This window comes from Neolamprologus brichardi, chromosome 15, assembly GCF_056152115.1.
Source record: "Neolamprologus brichardi isolate AB-2024 chromosome 15, ASM5615211v1, whole genome shotgun sequence".
Taxonomy (NCBI): domain Eukaryota; kingdom Metazoa; phylum Chordata; class Actinopteri; order Cichliformes; family Cichlidae; genus Neolamprologus; species Neolamprologus brichardi.
In genome coordinates, this window is record NC_142118.1 from 38,890,659 (window position 1) to 38,910,037 (window position 19,379).

The 19,379-nt window shown below is 44.1% G+C and overlaps 2 protein-coding genes across 4 annotated transcripts in view; one reads left to right on the forward strand and one right to left on the reverse strand.

Annotated features, from left to right (window-relative positions):
* The window catches only part of szt2 (SZT2 subunit of KICSTOR complex), a 118,411-nt gene extending 108,460 nt beyond the window's left edge, over positions 1–9,951 (reverse strand). For all 3 annotated transcript variants that reach the window (XM_087852907.1, XM_087852906.1, XM_087852905.1), the window contains exons 1-8: positions 9,769–9,951; positions 7,812–7,937; positions 7,370–7,543; positions 5,248–5,418; positions 4,867–4,989; positions 3,659–3,821; positions 2,209–2,315; positions 1,823–2,033 (exon numbers count right to left, since the gene is read on the reverse strand). In XM_087852907.1, coding sequence (XP_087709033.1) covers positions 1,823–2,033; positions 2,209–2,315; positions 3,659–3,821; positions 4,867–4,989; positions 5,248–5,418; positions 7,370–7,543; positions 7,812–7,937; positions 9,769–9,792 — 1,099 coding nt within the window. In that variant the 5' untranslated portion in view covers positions 9,793–9,951. The remainder of the gene's footprint in view (positions 1–1,822; positions 2,034–2,208; positions 2,316–3,658; positions 3,822–4,866; positions 4,990–5,247; positions 5,419–7,369; positions 7,544–7,811; positions 7,938–9,768) is intronic.
* A 2,123-nt stretch (positions 9,952–12,074) lies between these two features.
* Positions 12,075–17,649, forward strand: ddx10 (DEAD (Asp-Glu-Ala-Asp) box polypeptide 10). Its single transcript, XM_006791909.3, has 2 exons — positions 12,075–13,506; positions 15,431–17,649. The coding sequence occupies exons 1-2, from the start codon at positions 12,157–12,159 to the stop codon at positions 16,625–16,627; spliced, it is 2,547 nt and encodes an 848-aa protein (XP_006791972.2). The 5' UTR covers positions 12,075–12,156; the 3' UTR covers positions 16,628–17,649.
* The last annotated feature ends 1,730 nt before the right edge of the window (positions 17,650–19,379 follow it).

The window sequence follows — 19,379 nt, forward strand, 5'->3', positions numbered from 1 at the left end:
CTGAAATGCACCAATAACACTGAGAGTAACGTCCTCCTCTCTGCCCCTTAATACTCTCTGGTCGCTATGGTAACGCGTAAATATTTCTTTCAAAATAAGACGCACAACTACAACACGGGAAAGACCCAGGGAAACAGAGCTAACGATAAAAACCCTGAAAACCATAAATTTCACACCCGAGCCTCAAGTCTCGCAGCCCGGTACCAAACGACTCACGGACCGGTACCAAACGATTCGCATCCCGGTACCAAACGATTCGCAGCCCGGGACCAAACGATTCGCAGCCCGGGACCAAACGACTCGCAGCCCGGGACCAAACGACTCGCAGCCCGGGACCAAACGACTCACGGACCGGTACCAAACGACTCGCAGCCCGGGACCAAACGACTCGCAGCCCGGGACCAAACGACTCACGGACCGGTACCAAACGATTCGCATCCCGGGACCAAACGATTCGCAGCCCGGGACCAAACGACTCGCAGCCCGGGACCAAACGACTCGCAGCCCGGGACCAAACGACTCGCAGCCCGGGACCAAACGACTCACGGACCGGTACCAAACGATTCGCATCCCGGGACCAAACGACTCGCAGCCCAGTACCAAACGACTCGCAGCCCGGAACCAAACGACTCACAGCCCGGGACCAAACGACTCGCGGACCGGTACCAAACGACTCGCGGACCGGGACCAAACGACTCGCAGCCCAGTACCAAACGACTCGCAGCCCGGAACCAAACGATTCGCAGCCCGGGACCAAACGACTCGCGGACCGGTACCAAACGACTCGCGGCCCGGGACCAAACGACTCGCAGCCCAGTACCAAACGACTCGCATCCCGGTACCAAACGACTCGCATCCCGGTACCAAACGACTCACGGACCGGTACCAAACGACTCGCATCCCGGTACCAAACGACTCGCATCCCGGTACCAAACGACTCGCAGCCCGGGACCAAACGACTCGCGGACCGGTACCAAACGATTCGCAGCCCAGTACCCAAAGACTCACAGCCCGGTACCAAACTATTCGCATCCCGGGACCAAACGACTCGCGGACCGGTACCAAACGATTCGCAGCCCAGTACCAAAAGACTCACAGCCCGGGACCAAACGACTCACGGACCGGTACCAAACGATTTGCATCCCGGTACCAAACGATTCGCATCCCGGGACCAAACGACTCGCGGACTGGTACCAAACGATTTGCAGCCCGGGACCAAACGACTCACGGACCGGTACCAAACAACTCGCAGCCCGGTACCAAACGTTTGGTACCAGTGGTGTCAACCAGAGTGCTGTCCTGTGAGGCCTGATGGGGGAACGCTCATATATTCATGTAAAATGAGTCTGTGGCGGGGCGTGGCCTGCGGTGCCGCGCAGAGGAGGTGGACGCACCTGCACGGCATCCGCAATCACGCCCCGCCGATATAAATATTGTACTGGGTCCTGTGGTTGGGGTTGTTGTTGTGGTGATAATGTTGAGCAGGCAGCGGGAGAGCTGCAGCTCTGTGAACATTGTGAACAGCAACCGTGAGAGCCAATAAAGTATGCTGCAAAGCATGAATTTGCACCCGGGTCTGCCGTGGTTGTTTACAGAGTCATTAAGACTGAGGATCCAAAAAAACGTTAACAATAAAAAACACAGCTTTTGTGTTTCAAAACAAAGAATAAATATTTAGATTCTGCACTGTTTTAAAAATTGTCAGAGCTAATTTGTGTTGCATCCTGTCACTGAACCAGTGCTCACATCACACTCAGCAGCTGATTCAGCTGCACAGGACTGATGAAAAAACTAGCATCAGACTTGTACATCGTTGTCTCACCACAGAAATACTCTGAGTTCATGGACTCGGGGCTCTTGAGGAAGGAGTATGTTAGAAATGCTTTGTGGTAGGCATTCATCTCCTCGCTGTTTAGGTCCACTTCAGGACAGCTGGGCAGGTAGGAGCCAAAAGTGGCTAATGAGATGAACTTCATCAGCTCGACGTTGGGGATATAGCCAAAGCTGCAGTCGTAGGAGTACGCCCCGCCAACCTGTACATGCAAAAACAGGACTCAGAGACGAGCAGCTGGAGAATCCCCTAAATATCTTTAAATAATAATCATCATCACTTCTATTGTGGAAAACGATTGTTGTGACTCCTTTAAATAACAGTTTTTGCACACAAAAATGTATATTCAGAATACAGAGTTAGATTCTTGTCTTTACTTGTACAAAGGAGCAGGAGATGGTTCCACTCCGGAGCTGGTTCAGCAGGGTTTCACACATGGCCACATCAGGAACACTCGTAACCCCGTCCGTGATTATAATGATGCCTTTGACAGAAAGACAAGTAAAAAAAAGGAGTTTTTCTTCTTTGTAAAGCACTGGCAACTTTATATCCATCACTACAGGGTCGTCACATAAATTACTGTCATGTGGTACAAAACCATTCATTAAAAACCTTTAAAAGTTCCAGGAAAAGAAGCTCACGTGTGTTTTATGTGACTGCATTCACTTGTTCATTAATGAAACTTAACTTTAAAAAACAAATGTACACAGAGTTTCAACCTCTCTATTTTTATTCCTCTCATAAGTACACCTGTCATTTTACAGAAGAGAAACTGAGTGCATCAGTGGTTTAACCTGTCTGAGAGCGTGCACTCTTCCTGCATCAATCGTGTCATAAACTCATAAACAACAGTTTCTTGGCTTGCAGAATAAAGGAAGCCATGACAAAGTCCCAGATGTGTGACTTCAGTGGTTCACATCAGATCAATAAGTTGACCCATACAGCAGGAAAACAACATCAGTAATATCTGATGGAGTGCTGTGCTTTCAGATGTTAACAGTTATTTCTGAGGAAACAATCATCCAGGGAAGTAGATCCCAAAAGGCTGATACTCTTCATCAGCGTTTTCACGTCTTCAGTCTCAGCTGACTGCAGGTTTCCCCAAACTTATAATCAGGACATTTGAATAATGACTGAAACCAGCCCACTGATCTTCGCCGATGAAGATCCTGTCTTCCTTCTCTCACCCCAACCGGTCGCAGCAGATGGCCCCGCCCCTCCCTGAGCCTGGTTCTGCTGGAGGTTTCTTCCTGTTAAAAGGGAGTTTTTCCTTCCCACTGTCGCCAAAGTGCTGCTCATAGGGGGTCATATGATTGTTGGGTTTTCTCTGTATCTATGAAGCGCCTTGAGGCGACTTTTGTTGTGATTTGGCGCTATATAAATAAAATTGAATTGAATTGAATTGAATTGAATTGAAGGAACAATGGGCTGGGAGGTCACCTTCATCATAATTATGCAAATCCTCATGACCACTGATCAAAGACCACTGATCAATGTCCATGAGTCCCATTCACAGAGAGCTGGGGAACGGCTGCAATCACAGCTTTGTAAGATGGTGACAGATGCACCCTTAGGCGTCAGAGGTGGTCTTTCCCAGAAATGTGCTGTTTATAAGGTTGGAAACCTGCAGTCAGCTGAGACTGAAGAAGTCGCCTGAATTAGTGATGAAACTGAAAACGTCCAGGTGAACAGAATCAACCTTTTGGGCTCAGAGGAAACAGTTCTCTTGATCTGTGGATGTCAAGTGCAAAATCATCTGCATAAAAACAGATTTGTTCTTAGAAGAGACGTTTTTTTAAATGATACTTGAAGTGTAACTTCACCAACCTGCACTGGAGTTGGGAGGCAGCAGCTGAAGGGCCAGGATGCCCTGGCGTACCATGCTGACCAGCCCCATCTCAGCTGACACCATGGAAACACTTTGCGTCCGGTGGGCGTGCTCGTCCAAGCTGCTGCTCTGGTCACTTGAGTTCTGTGACGGCTCCACGCACTAAGAAGCAAAGGAAATATAAATGTGTTAGGACACATTTAATGCACAGCATAGAAGGCAGGATTTAATGCCACACACTAAACTGTGACACGCTTTGATGTAGACTCACAAGCTGCCCCCAGCTGGAGGAGCTTTTAGCTCACTTTGCTGAGGGCAGTTACAACATGTGCTTTCATAGGTGGACAAGGAAGCAGCGACCATCTGATCTTAGTGACACACTGAATGCAAAGTCTGCCCCTGTTTGTGAATAATGTCAGCAGGGAATTTGTGTTTGTTAACATATCAGGATATCAGCTACTCGCTCCCCTGGGATTATCAGCCGTGTGACGAGAGACGATATTTTATTGACCTGCATAATCAGTCGACCCACAAAAAGACTCAGACAGATGTTTAAAGGCTGGCCCTTCTTCCCAAAATGAACCACTCGGTAAAGATCTTTGACAGGAGATCTTTTTCTTAAAAACAATGACCTGCTACAAACAGGGGTCACGAGTGGATCACAAGGGGTCACGAGTGGATCCCAGGGGTCACGAGTGGATCCCAGGGGTCACGAGTGAATCCCAGGGGTCACGAGTGGATCCCAGGGGTCACGAGTGAATCCCAGGGGTCACGAGTGGATCACAGGGGTCACGAGTGAATCACAAGGGGTCACGAGTGGATCCCAGGGGTCACGAGTGAATCCCAGGGGTCACGAGTGACTCACAGGGGTCACGAGTGAATCACAAGGGGTCACGAGTGAATCACAGGGGTCACGAGTGAATCACAGGGGTCACGAGTGAATCCCACGGGCTAAAGTATCACACCCATGCTGTTTTTGGTAACCATGGATACAACAGGTGCTTGTGGTTGAAAGCCAATCATGGAGAGGATGTTCGAGGTCAAACTGAAGAGCGATGCTAATCTAGTCTGATAAAGCTGGAGGTTGTTTTATTTTTGCTTGTAAGGAACAACTTTACAGGGTGCTGGTGAGAGTTTCTACACTTGCAGTGTTTCTCTAACAGTTACAGCATTCTTGCTAGCACAGTGTCTGCGAGTGTGCACTTGCCTGTTCGTGCTGCTGATGCAGGACTTCTGCGATGCTACTCTCCAACGCTCTGAGCTGCTGGTAGATGCGATGCAAGAACTCATCCAGGTCTGTTTTATCAAGCTGGCATCCTTGGACCAAAACCTGCAGGGAACAAAAGATTAAGGACGGTCAGAGAACTGCACAAACATCTACAGCAGCTTAACCCACAGAAACGAACCCAACGTGTGCTTTGGTGGCTGAAATGTAAAGTCAAACATAGTAAAGACAGATTAAAGTAAGCATGAAGCACTCCACACAATGTGGGCTGAATAAACACGTGCTGAAGAGAGAAACTCTAAGTTACTCTCGAAGACATTTGTTTCATTCATTTTTATGACTAAAGTAAATTACGGTCATTACCTGATGTGAAGGGAGGCCAATGATGGAGGAATATGCAAGGATGGTGATGAAGATCTTAGGCTTGAAGAATCGATCTGTTCCAGGGACTTTGAATGGTTGAACCAGACCAGCCAGACACCTTGACAAGGCGTGGAAGACCTCATCAAAGATCATCTCGCCTGTGCTGTCATCCTGCAGGACACAAACAAACGTGTAACACAGACAACAAATGATCTGGCATATTGTTCACCAGAGGCAGGACTCAGGTGTTTCCTCAGTCTATGACATTCATCAGGTTTTATATTGAACTGAATACATTTTCTTTACATGCATCAATGGAGCCACTGTGAGAGGGCAGGTCTACGTCAAAAAAACATTAAACTTGAATTAAAGTCTGTCACTAGTGGAGCTGACTCAACCAGTGGAGCTCTGTCCACAGAAGCTCTGCTGTGCAGACTGAAGAGGTCTGCTGGATGTTCACCACACTGAGAACAACAGTTTCAACATTAACATCAGGCTGATGTGGACGTTCAGGATGAGGCTTGGCAGGAAGGCCTTATCTGTTTTTTAAAGGCAACATGTGAGTGACATCACTGTGATGACATCACTGTGATGTCACTCACATGTTAGGTGAAATTCTGCTGTGAAGACTGGAACATTTGTGTTGGCACTACTTTAGCAAACTGCTGACGTAACAAACGGCACTGATGTAACTGTGAAACCAAGAAACATGGCACTCATACAACTTCGGTCACAAGCCACGCCCACATACAACTTCAGTCACAAGCCACGCCCACACTCAAGCAAACCCTCCTTTATTCAGCTTTCTGACTCTAGAAGATCCGTCCATCTACTTACTTATTCACTTGCTTATCCAGCTGAGTAGTGGATGTTGGAGGCTATCCTAGCTGCCATGACCCTGCACAGGTTGCCAGTCTGTCGCAGGACTAACATATAGAGACAGACCACCATTCACACCATGTAATTTAACCCTACGCATGTCTTTGGACTGTTGGATGAAGCCAATCAGCAAACTGTTACAAACTGTTATGTTGGACGTCAACACGGGAATAAGGGACTTTTTGCACATTAGGTAAATTTATAAACTACATAAATTTATGAAAAATCTCTTACTGAGGTTGTAATTTAAAGGAATTAATACTTTTTGCAACCCGAGGTTCCAATTTGAAGTCATGCAGGTTTAAGGCACTTAAAAATAAGTTCTTATTTTACACCATATAAGGATATTTCTCATCTGTAAGTAACTGCTTAACAGTTTTCCAGATATGGGCTTCATGCTAACAAAGAAGCAAATAAGTCCATATGTTACCAGACATGGAGAGAAGTGGCCCTGAAACCTCTGAACTGCATGAGGTGCTTCTCTTATGTAACGATGGTTCGACAGTGCAGCGTGTGGATTTACTGAATACTCTGTGCTGGTTCATATAAAAATGTGAAGACTGAGGGACACATTCAGCAGCACAACAACTGTCTCAGTTCTGTGCTTTCAGACTTTAATTCTATCCTTGTGATTGCACTTGAGTTCATCGGATCACCATGCAGTGCTGCTTCACATGCACGGACGGCCATGCATCCAGTTTTCTGTGAGATGTTTCAGTACGGAGTAGCAACATCCCACTGAGCAACAGCTCGAGCACGATTCAGATTCAGCCAACTAAAAGTGAACAATCTCAATCTTAATGAGGTGCTTCGAGTCAGAGCAGCAAATTATTGTGAGCTCAGAAGGCAGAGCGGGTCATCTGCAGCATCCCTGAGCAACATACTGAACCCCAGGTTGTCCCCAATGTTAAATAAAGAGGCAGCTGGAGTAAGAAAAAGCACTTTAGGTGATCAAATATTTACCATTTGCAAAATTCATTCACAAAATGTAAATATTTTTGCTCTTCTAACAGCGTATGAATAAATTAAAAGCCTTCCTGACTACAAATGGAAACACACTGAGACACTCAGGAGCCAGAAAGAGACGTGATGCACTTGATATAAGACAAGCAGACAAATGGATTGATCACAATGAATAATTTACACAGCAAATAATCATAACAAACTTAAATATCACATCTGTTCTTGCACTAAGCACTTTTTAATATTGTTTGAACTCATTCAGGAGACATTTAAGACTCACCACAATCCCCGTGGAGGGACTGAGGTCCAGCTCGATGATGAAGCGGTACCTCCGGGCCAGGAAGGTGGCCCGGGTGGAAGGCATCAGTATGCATGGGTGTGAAGTTGGGGAGACATCTGGCTGCCATCCTTTAGGTAAGATGCTAAGCAGGTCCAGTTCATTTTCAGAGAGCAGCTACAACAGGAAGTGGGAGGAAATATGATCTGCAGTAGCTTTTAGTGACCAATCAGAACAGCAGCTACAATGTTAGAAAAGCTCTCACACATTTCCTCCTAAAGCTCAACAGAGCGAGAATCATCTCCCATAACTCACACATCAAGTATTTTTCCTTTAATTTGTCACAGCCACCATCTAATCATCGGTGGCACATACAAGAATAATAATAGAAAGGTGCCAATCTTGGTGCTGCTGCGCCATCATGAGGACAGAAGAGGAAACTCACCACTTCAGGCTTTGAAGCCGGACAGATGATTTGGTTAAGTTTACTAAGAAACCACGCCAGTCGCACATTCCTAGAGATCCGGTAGTCCTCCTTCATGAGCAGGTAGATGTGGTCAGCCTCCTCCACCTTAACAACAACAACACGCACAATCATAAATGTGGGATGTTCACACATCTGCATGAGCGAGAGAGGGTTTGAGGATCAACCCCACTGGATGGCAGCATTATTCAGGAATAATAAAGACCATATTTTCTAATATGAGCATGTCCATGTAGAACACATCTATGTGATCTATTTAAACTAGCAAGAGTGGCTATAAACGTAATATAAAAGTATTTACCAATATCACAGTTCAGGAGAGCGGTAGGGTCACAGCTTTCTCTCCATGTTTCAGAGGTCACAGCGCAGAAACTCCAGAGTAACAGATTTCAAATGGAAACTAAAAACTCACCTTTTAGCTTTAATTGTTAACACGTGTGATTCTGTGAACAGCACCGACTCTTATTTTTAATTATTAATAACTATATTTTAATTTTGCATTTAATTTGATGTCATTTTTCCTAATTGCTTTATTGACTGTTGTGCATCATTTTCATCAGTGTTGTTGTGCTTCAATGTACTGTAAAATCTTGAGTATTATCCATTTAAATAATCCAAATAAAAGCTTCACCAAGTTTAAAACACCATCTGGCTGATACCACGTTTTGTGCCGATGTTCTTATTTTCTGCTCCAGGTTTTTATTACAACACAATTCAACATTTTGCCGATGCAAAGCTGATGTAACAGCTAAACATAGGCCAGAGTAAATGTGATCGTTTTTGCTGACTGGCAGTCAGTAGGGTCCATATCAGAGAAAACCAATGATAGCCTACATATTTGTGCATCGTTACACATAGTTATGAATTACCACACTCAGCAGTATATTGATTAACATCAGCTATAGCTTCCACATTACTTATATACAAATAAAATAAGAAGTAATTATAATTCAACAGCATCATCTTCAGTCACACCAGTCTGCATATCCTCCTTCACTACTCAATGAAACATCTCTGTGGTTTTCCTCCTGCCTGGCAGCTCCATCTTCAACATCCTTCCACATGCACTCTCCCTCCTCTGCACCATCTCAGCTCTGCCTCATTAACTTTACTCCAAACCAGCATGTCCCTGTGTCCATCCTGTGTCCATCCTGTGTCCACTCTGGTCGCTCCCAACAAAAATCTTCAGTAGCATCTTCAGCTCTGCCACCTCCAGGTCGGCCTCACGTCTTTCTGTCAGTGCATAATAGCAGGTCTAACTAACAACTTATGAATCTTTATCTCTTGCTGCTGTCCATCTGTCAAAAACCACCCGTGACACTCGTCCCCACCCGCTGCACTCTCTTCTCCACCTTTCCTCCTGCAGACTCCAACAGTACAAATGTACAGCTTGCCTTTAAATAACATTTAATAGTCAATCTTCCTTTTAGCTAGCTGGTATTTTGAGATACTGGACTTTCATGTTAAAATCTCACTTCATAAAACTGCATTTGTATTTATTGTAAATACATAATGTGGGCTAAATGTTTTAGCTGTTTCCTAATGAACACACGCCGTTAACCCTTTTGGCTGTTTTAATGCTGAAGGAAAGTTTTATTTGGATCTGTAATCTGCAGTCACGTATCGCCGAGTTGCTAACAGGCCAGAAACTCCGCAAAATTAACTTAAACCTTCTGACTAACGTGACTCGTGTTTACTTCCAGTTTGTCAGTTGCTGCTAGCTTCCTGTATCGTGTAGCTGTGCAGCTACCACAAGTTTCTCCTCGTCTGCAGACGTCACGTAACAGCTCTGCCTCTCTGTTGTGGATTATTTAAATTCATGCTTCACTTTACAAGGGACTTTAACGACTTCTGGGTGTTAAGAGCACGAAGTTAAAATGTGCCATGTTTTACTAACCAATGCTACCCTGACTGTTACCTCATTGTCCGGTCTCTCTGCCATGCCGTGTTTAGCATAAGAGCTGCAGGGTGTCGGCGAGGCTCGGCCGACGGATATCCACTCTGTGTCGTGCAAAGTGGTCTGTATTAGTACTTGTTTATCATCTGTCTTCTCTTCTGATCAGGTGCTCGTAAAGCGGTATCAGCGGCGACATGTTCTTCTTCGTCTTCTTGTTTTCACGCAGTTGACGTCCGAACTCTGCGATCTTACCGCCACCTGCTGGGCTGTAGCGGGACCTACAGGTAGCCGGGTCGAAACGACAGTGTCGATGCTGGTGTTGGTATCGGATCAATACTAGAAAGAGTGATAGGATTTATACTTTGTTTATAAATATTTACTTGTGTTAAATGAATTATTTTTTGGAAATTAAAAAAATATACATCAAACATGCACGATGAAATATGATTTTTTTTTTTACTCTCAGGTCTATGCTGTTTGTAGCCTATAGCACATTTATAAGACTTCTGTCTTATAAATGTGCTATAGGCTACAAACACAAAGTCCTTTAAAGACAGGCACATTTACATTGCAGGTCTTCATAGAAGTTTGAAAATACATAAAAAGCTCACAAACTGCTCTCCACGACACAAGCTGCCTTTATAAGTTCAAAGTATCTGTTGGTATCAGCAATACTGGCCCTGGTTGTACTTGGTATCGGAGTGATACCAAATAAAATCTGCAGTATGGCACAGCACTAATGGGGCATTTTACAAACTTTATAAACGAGGACTATCTCCAGCAATAACATCCTTCTTAGATTTTCTCTGACACAGCTTTGCATTACAGAATTGATTTTCATGATTTTAATAAAGAAATTATAGCGGAACTGTTACTGCTGCCATATTTTGCCTGTGGCAGGGTCTTTATGAATAATTGGAGGTGGACAAGATGGCTTTGAAAGATGAATTTAAAAAGCAGTTGATACTTATACGCAAAAAAGTTTTTTTAGGGAGTTTTTGAAATGTGAATAGAGAAGCAGACTTAGTGCTTGTTAGGTCTGTTGTATATCATGTCTGTTGAAAACAAATGATGGATTGAAGACAATATTTTCTGCTTCTCGCACTCTTTGAGTTGTTTTTTCCACTCTAGCTGTGAACATTGAACATTATCCCAGATCCCACAGGGCAAGTGGCAGAATACACCTGTACAGGTTGCCAGTCTGTCACAGGGCTAAACCACAGAGTCACTGTGATGCACTCAGGTGAGGTCCTGTTGTGAAGACTCAGAGTTTTGATGCTACTTCAGTGACACAAACAGACATAATAAGTTGATGTAATTGTGACACCAAGAACCACTGCACACCCACACAACAGCAACTACGGTCCCAAGGCAGACCTACCCCACACCATACCCTGCTTTATTAAACATTTTGATTTTAAATCTTTCTGTCCATCCACTTTCTTCCACTTGTCCAGTTCAGGGTAGCTGGTGGGCTGAAGGGTAACAAGATATCATAGAGTGAGAGAGAAGGTAAACCCTGGAAAGGCTGCCAACTGTCATGGGTCTTAAACATAGAGATATACTACCATTCAAGCCTATAGGGTCAATTAAGAATCACCAAGTTAACCTAACCCCACGCATATCTGTGGGAGGAACTGGAAAACCCAACGAGGACCAATAAAATATGTGGAAAACACGCAAACTCCATGTGTTGCGCAACAAATAATTTTTCTATAGCGAAATGTGAGGAACTGGTTAAATGCGAAAGTTGGTGGATTTTCTAAACATATAGTGGGAATTTTGATTTGCAGCAGTCAAATCACTGAAATATATGTTAACCCAAAAAGCTGAATTATATTCTGAAGGAATTTGGTGTCGAGGATGTTAAATAAGGGGAAAGTATATTTCTAAACCCCTAAAGTGAAAGAAGATTCAAAAGAAGCAGCAAAATGAGATTTTCACAACTTAACATCGTGGTTTCATTTGGATGTGAAAACGTGAGTCTCTGTGAGAATGACAACGACAACTGTTGTTTTCACACTTTTTCTGAAGAATGGCTGAACTGGCCAAAGCAGCTGGATCGCCTTTGACGGTAAAAATATTCAACACTACGGAATTATGCAAAACACGGACCTTTACACGCACTCCTGTCTTTATTATTCTCCCGTTTTCTTTACACGGCGCTGTGAATACATTTAAATACATAAATAAATAAATAGATAAATAAATAAATAAATAAATAAATAAATAAATAGCAGTTCTGCCTGTCAAATGAAGTTCAGGGCAAAGCTTCCCCACGTTAAAGATTTGAGTCGCGGGATGACTACGTCATTCAACACGCGACGGCGAGCTGGCTTCTCCATGCTGTTTATCTAGAGTCCAGCGTGTGTTTTTGACTCGATCTTGCTGCGATTTTCGTCTTTAGTCATGGAGAAAAAAGCCCCAAATCCTGTTGGGAAAAAACTGAAACCCCAAAAGATGAAAGCGAGCGTCGACCCCGTCAGAAACTTCGAGAAATGGAAGAAAAAGTACAACCGGACCAAAGCACGAGTGAAGCAAGAGAGGGCGCAGAAGAAGAAGCCCGAGTGGCAGGTAGAACGAGAGTACATCGATAAGCTGGTGAGCAGGTATGGAGAAATCAACCTCAAGGAGGTTGTCAAGTTCTCAGACTTCCCCATTTCTAAGAAGACCTTGCTGGGCCTGCAGGAGGCTCAGTATCGGCAGCCCACGGAGATCCAGCGGCAGACCATCGGCTTCGCTCTGCAGGGGAAAGATGTTCTCGGTGCGGCTAAAACTGGCTCCGGTAAGACTTTAGCCTTTCTCATACCGGTCCTGGAGTGTCTCTACCGCCAGCAGTGGAGCTCCATGGACGGCCTCGGTGCTCTCATCATCTCTCCCACCCGAGAGCTCGCCTACCAGACCTTTGAAGTCCTGCGCAAGGTGGGCAGGAACCACGAGTTTTCTGCAGGGCTCATCATCGGCGGGAAAGACCTGAAAAGCGAGTGTGAGAGGATTCACCGCACCAACATTGTCATCTGCACCCCGGGCCGACTCCTCCAGCACATGGATGAAACTGCCAGCTTCCACGCGTCCGACCTCCACATGCTGGTCCTGGATGAGGCAGACCGCATCCTGGACATGGGCTTCGCAGATACGCTCAATGCCATTGTGGAGAATCTCCCCAAGTCCCGGCAGACTCTACTGTTTTCTGCCACGCAAACCAAATCAGTCAAAGACCTGGCCCGGCTCAGTCTCAAGGATCCGGAGTATGTGTGGGTGCACGAAAAAGCCAAGTTCAGCACGCCAGCCACGCTGGAGCAGAACTACATCGCGTGTGAGCTCCACCAGAAGGTCAACATGCTCTACTCATTCATCAGGAGCCACCTAAAGAAGAAGATCATAGTCTTCTTCGCCTGCTGCAAGGAGGTGCAGTACCTGTTCCGAGCTTTCTGCCGTCTCCGGCCAGGCATGCCCATCCTGGCTCTGCATGGAAAACAGCAGCAAATGAAGAGGGTGGAGGTGTACAACGACTTCCTCAAGAAGCAAAACGCTGTGCTTTTTGCCACCGACATAGCTGCCAGAGGCCTGGACTTCCCTGCCGTCCACTGGGTGCTGCAGTTTGACTGTCCAGAGGACGCCGACACGTACATCCACAGGGTGGGCCGGACGGCCAGGTACAAGGAGGGTGGAGAGGCCCTGCTGCTGCTGCTGCCCTCGGAGGAGAAAGGCATGGTGAAGCAGCTGGAGGAGAAGAAAGTTCCCATCAACAAGATACAAGTGAGACACCATCTACCCATTACACCCCAACACACACACACACACACACACACACACACACTGTTCAGTAGGTTTATGTAAAAAAGTAAAAAAATAACAGTTTGATGTTTTTACTCCATTTAGAAGGAAATATTTCAAACCCTCGGTACAGTACTTTGCATTACTCCCCATTAATTACAAGTTAACACTGTTAATATCTGCACAAACTGCTGTCCTGACGAGGTGTGCACACGTCAAATAACTTTTTAAGTGTCACTACAAATCTGACAGAAAAGACTGACAGTGGTGACAGCAACTCAAATTTAGGAACAAGTACAGGTAGAAATAATATGATTATGCTGTACCCAATACTGCTGATACGGCTTAATGTGGTACTTATGTTTAAATATTGCAAAATAATAATAAAAACCTTTATGTCCACACTAGAGACGGCACGGTACCGCTTTTTATGTCCGATACGATATCATAAATTTGAATATCGGCCGATACCAATATGAATCCGATATAGTTCTTAATCAATAAAACTGTTTCGTTTTTTTTTAATATCTTGCTGCATTTTGTATAAGTTTATACTCAAGTTTAAATAAACAACAACACTAAAGCTATTCTGTTATACCTGTATGTAAAAAAACACACTGCACCCAAAATATTTCATAGTTCAGGAAAACTGATCAATCTAATAAACTTAAACCTGCTCCATCCTCCCTATTCTGGTGTTTTAAAGAGTACTTAGCAGAAATATTAAGCAACCTGACTAATAGGGTTGCAAACTCCCAGCAAAACCCTCCACCTCATGATGCTTAATCGACGTAATCAAATTTAATTTAATGCAGTGTTTAAAAAAATTAAAATTATATATATATATATATATATATATGCACAGAAATAAATTATTTTTCAAGAATAATTAAATAGATTCAACATCTTTCTTCAACAGAATTGCAGACTGCACAGATGGTTCCCAAAGGAAAAAGTAGTATAGCTTACTAGGGTATATTAGACTTAACAGTTACTATATACAGTAATGGACTTATATACATTTTACATCAGATTAAAACTTTGGGTGTAAGATTCAGATAATTATTTATTAAAAACTCGACATTTTAAATGAGAATAAGAAAGAAAAGTATGTCTTTGTGCCCCCTTTTCCCTGTTCATGCCCTATCGGCCCCCCTGGCTACACTTTGCTAGCTCCGCCCCTGCACAGTTACGTCAGCTGTAGAAAAAGATCCTGGTGTAGAAATAATATTAAATAAATTCTAACAACAGCTGATCAAGCTTAAATGTGCTGCTGTTGTTCAGCCGCTGGTTTCCTCTTTCTGGTGCAAAGTGAGACAAAAACAAAGAAGAGAGACGATCAGCTGATCATTGATCAGTTTATGATTGAAGTAGCAGCAAGAAGAGGCAGTCGCTCCAGGTATCTGTTGTTAAGCTTAACGTGGGAATGCTTTACAAACATTCAGAGATGAACTTACACACTTGCTTTACTTCTCTCTGGGAAAACTTCCTCGGAGATGAAATGCTGGTTTGAGGCTACAAATACACACAGCCGCTCTATCACGTGAGCACACTGCTGCTACGGTTATGAGCCGAGTTACGCCGTGTCACAAGTTTTGTGAGGTGTTTTTTTTATATTTAATGGATCGGATTACATTTTTTATTTCTCTCCAATATCCGATCCAGTAATTTAGGTCAGTATCTGACCGATACGTAATATCGGATCAGTCCATCTCTAGTCCACACATCTCTGCCCTCAAATCGTCACCCAGGGCTGTACTCGTCTTAAAAACCTCCTCAGAATATATTTATTATAGTTCATTTATTTGATATATATTCATAATTGTGGTTTCAAACAGGCAGATTTAAGTGTAGTCACAAAACATCACATAAGATCTAATTAAGTTAATTGTTTGGCTGATTCCAGGTGAACCCAGACAAACTGCAGAACGTGCAGCAGAAGCTGGAGGCCTTCCTCGCTCAGGAGAAGGAGCAGAAGGAGCGAGCACAGAGGTGTTTTGTTTCCTACCTGCGCTCGGTGTACCTCATGAAGAACAAAGAGGTGTTTGATGCCTTTAAGATCAAGCTTCACGAGTACGCTTTGTCCCTCGGCCTCGCTGTGGCCCCGAGGGTTCGCTTCCTGAGTAAAGCTCAGGCACAGAAAGTAGAGAAAGAAGAAGAGGAGTCTGAGGAAGAAGAGGAGCTGCGGAGATTTAAGGCCCAGCTGAAAGGAGAGGTTTCTCGTGAGGAGCAGCAAAACTCAGAGTCCAGTGAGGACGAGGACGGTGGTGATGAAGGAGGTTTAGATACGTCCAAGACATTAACCGTGAGCGCAGGTGACGCAGGTGACGCTGATGACGACGATGATCTACGAGACTTGGACCTGCTGACAGTCAAACGAAAGGATGTGTTTAACCTGACGGAGGATCAGCAGAGTCCAGAGGATCCTGAAGACGACCCGAAAAAGAAAACTGAGAAGGAGACGAAGTACAAAGAAGCTAAAAAGATCCTCAAGAGGAAGTTTCAGGTAAACACCAAAGTGACTTTCAGTGAAGAAGGTGAGGCTGTGCAGCTTTGGCCACCCGTCCAGCAAGCAGTGACTGCTGAGGATGAGGGGGAGGAGGAAGAGGACGCTTCGGGAATCAATGTGGAAAAGGCTCGGGAGAGGCTGAAGCGGGAAGATCAAGAGTTCGATAAGCAGGAGTACAGCCGCAAGGTGAAAGCCAAACACCGAGAGAAGAGGCTGAAGGAGAGGGCCGCCAGGAAGGAGGCAAGCAAGCGCGACCAGGGCCAATCAGACGAGGAGGACGAGGTCGTGGCCTACCTGGCCAATGACAGCGAGGACGAGTTTGACCCCAGTACCCTGCCAGATCCCGACAAAGTGCACTCGTCGTCTTCGTCGTCAGAGGATGAGGAGGACGAGATGGAAATGGGGTCGTCTAAACGGCAGCACAGCAGTGAAGAAGAGGAGGAGGAGGACAGCGAAGAGGAGGATGAGAAGCATACAGCAGGAAAGAGGAGGAAAGTGAGCGACGAAGATGATGAGCACACAGCTCTGGACACTGGTCTCTCTTTGGCAGAGGATGAAGAGTTAGTCTTACAGTTGCTGGGTGGACGAAGGTAGAGGCGACGCGAAGAGACCAGAATGATTCAGTCAGTTCTGATGAAGAGTTCAAGCTGGTTCAGTCTGACCAGTTTTTACTCTGCAGTGCAAACGTGCAGCTGACGGTTCAGAGCCTCGAATCACAAACTGACATCAAACGTTATCAGGACCGATCGCATTGGCTGTGAAAGAAACACACTGCTGAATGTTGCCCCGTCCTGATTGGCTTACACAAGAACAGAGTCATAGCAAAGAGACAAACATGCTCCAGTCGGTCATATTAGAGCACATTAGAAAAAATAAAAGCTCACTTTGAGGCAGAAGTTGTGACCCAGCTATTCAAAACAGAAGAAAGATGGCGGCGTGCCATTAATGTGGAACTTTCCTGTAAAACAGTCAATTCCCATTTGTAATGCAAACATTACTGAAGGTCCTGCAGAGGGACAATGAGTGCATCTTTATTTTACATGTATTATGTTTAAACTGTTGTGGATTTGAAATCACTTCTACTTTTCCCCAAGTGGCTAAAGTGGCCTTTAGGCTGCTGAGGTTAAGACCAGGTCATTGTGTTGTTGCTCTCATCGTGGGATAAAACCGTTTCTGGAAGGTAGTCGGTGACTTTTCAACTGAAAACCAAACAGGAAGTTGTTTTCTGATGGCACTGACGTGGAAAATATGCCCACATTAGTATCTGAGGGGGGATCATTTTTAATCACTGTCCACTGTTAAATGTGAACAGGTTAGCTCCACGATGCCAGAGCTGCTGATGAGGACGAGCGGCGCCTGGTTGGCATCGTTGGGGAGCTGTGTTTCTCCAAAAGGACTGAACAGCTCAGTTAATGCACCGATGTTTCCATGTGGCTCCCTGACTCAGCCCTGCAATCGTGGCCCCTTCCTCCCTGTGCTCCCTCCAACCTTCTGCCTTCATGTCACAGGGACTGAACTTATTTAATGATCCATGAATATAATTTCATGTCTGAGAGTCACAACTTTGACTTGTCTGATTATTGAGTTATGCTATTAAAATATTTGTAATCATTGAAGTTTTCTTGTCATTGGTTTGAACTTTAAGGACTTTAAGGGTAAATTTCCAGGAATTTCAAGTAAATTCTGGTGACCTGGATGGATTAACCTGCTCTAAAGTCAGCTGCAGTTAAGGTTAAGGTCTCCTGATTGCTCCCCATGTGCCTGTTTTTCACAAACATGTACTTCTGTGAAAAATTAAGAATGTCAGGATTACAGTCAGATTGATTTACATTGAGATTTCTCACTTATTTTGCTCCTCAGATGCGACGCTACACCCTGCATGTTCAGCATGTGTCCAGCAGGTGGAGCTAAAGTGACTCACTTGCTGGCCCAGTAGCTGCTCAGTGATGGCAGCTCCGTAGTTATGCACGTGTTAGGGCTGTTATGTGTTGTGAATTAGGGCCGGTGATGCAGAGCAAGAACAAAAGAGACTTAATTGGAAAAGTGCAAATGTAGATTTAAAACAAATGAGCTTTGTTCCACCACATTTCCCCGTACAAAGCAATTCATGCAATAGACTCAAAAATCCTTTGAGATTCTTATTCAAATATGAAGCAATTGTCATTTTATTTTATTCTCGTGTAATAACTTGGTTTGACTGCTCTAAAATAACATCTGAATTTCTACATGTTTAAACACTTGGCAGTGTATTTAACTCATTATGGAGAATCATGTCATATTTAATCATAATTATTGAGTCTTTAATGTTGCAGCTGGGGGTGATTTTAATTTTATTTATGATGCTTAACCTTTATTTTTAACAGTTTGAGTGATTAATGTTGTACGCTAAATGTTTAAGGAGCCTTTACTGAGTTTACAGAGTAATATTTAGGTGACAGTTTATGCTGAAGGTGAAGGAACAGAGGACGGGCCAGCTGTTGGAAAATAAAACCTTAATCAGAACTGTTAACAACTTATATTTATCTTATAAACCGAAATGTTTTTAGTTTACTGTGAGTGGATGTTAATTTAGACATTAGCAATATTCACCTTTTTCTAGCTATCTTCTCGTTACGATGTGTGAAAGTAAAAGGAGCTCCTGGAGCAAACCGAAGGGAAAGGTTAGGGAAGTATAATCAGGGTCTTGTTGTCCCCCCCTCCCCCCCCAGTCTCGGGCCTTTCCAAACACACACCTGAGGACAAAAGGAAGCCAGCTGCTTTCAGAAGGGTTGGTATGTGTTGAAGTTTCTAACAAATTTGTGGATTAATTTTATTTCTTTGTTAACCTGAAACTATCACCTTTGAAAATGACAATCCATGTTCTCACCCAATGACGTCAGTGAGTTACTACAAACATACATAACATCCACAAAAAGGAACAGGTTCGGCCATCGCACAGTGGAACAAATTCTCTTCTTAAATAAAAATGAAAAAGGGTTACCTTAAATGCAAAGTTCATAAGCATTTTCCCTTTCCAGTTCACAATCAATTCTACCCCCAGGTCAAAAATATGTCTGGGAATATTTCCTTAATGTAATATTATTTATAAATATACCCGTCTAGCAGTTAATTGCATAAGTGCATGGAGGCAGGACCTCACAGCAGAAACATACTCCATAATGTGTTGTACATTATTATATGTATATATTATATGTAATGTGGTATTTTTCAATTATTGTATTTACCAACATCAAGAAGTCACAGGCAAAGAAAGACCACACCATGGTGCATGTTTAAACAAGAAGAGTTTACTGGTCAAAATTATTTGTTAAACAAATAAAACACATTTTTTAACCACCAAAAAATA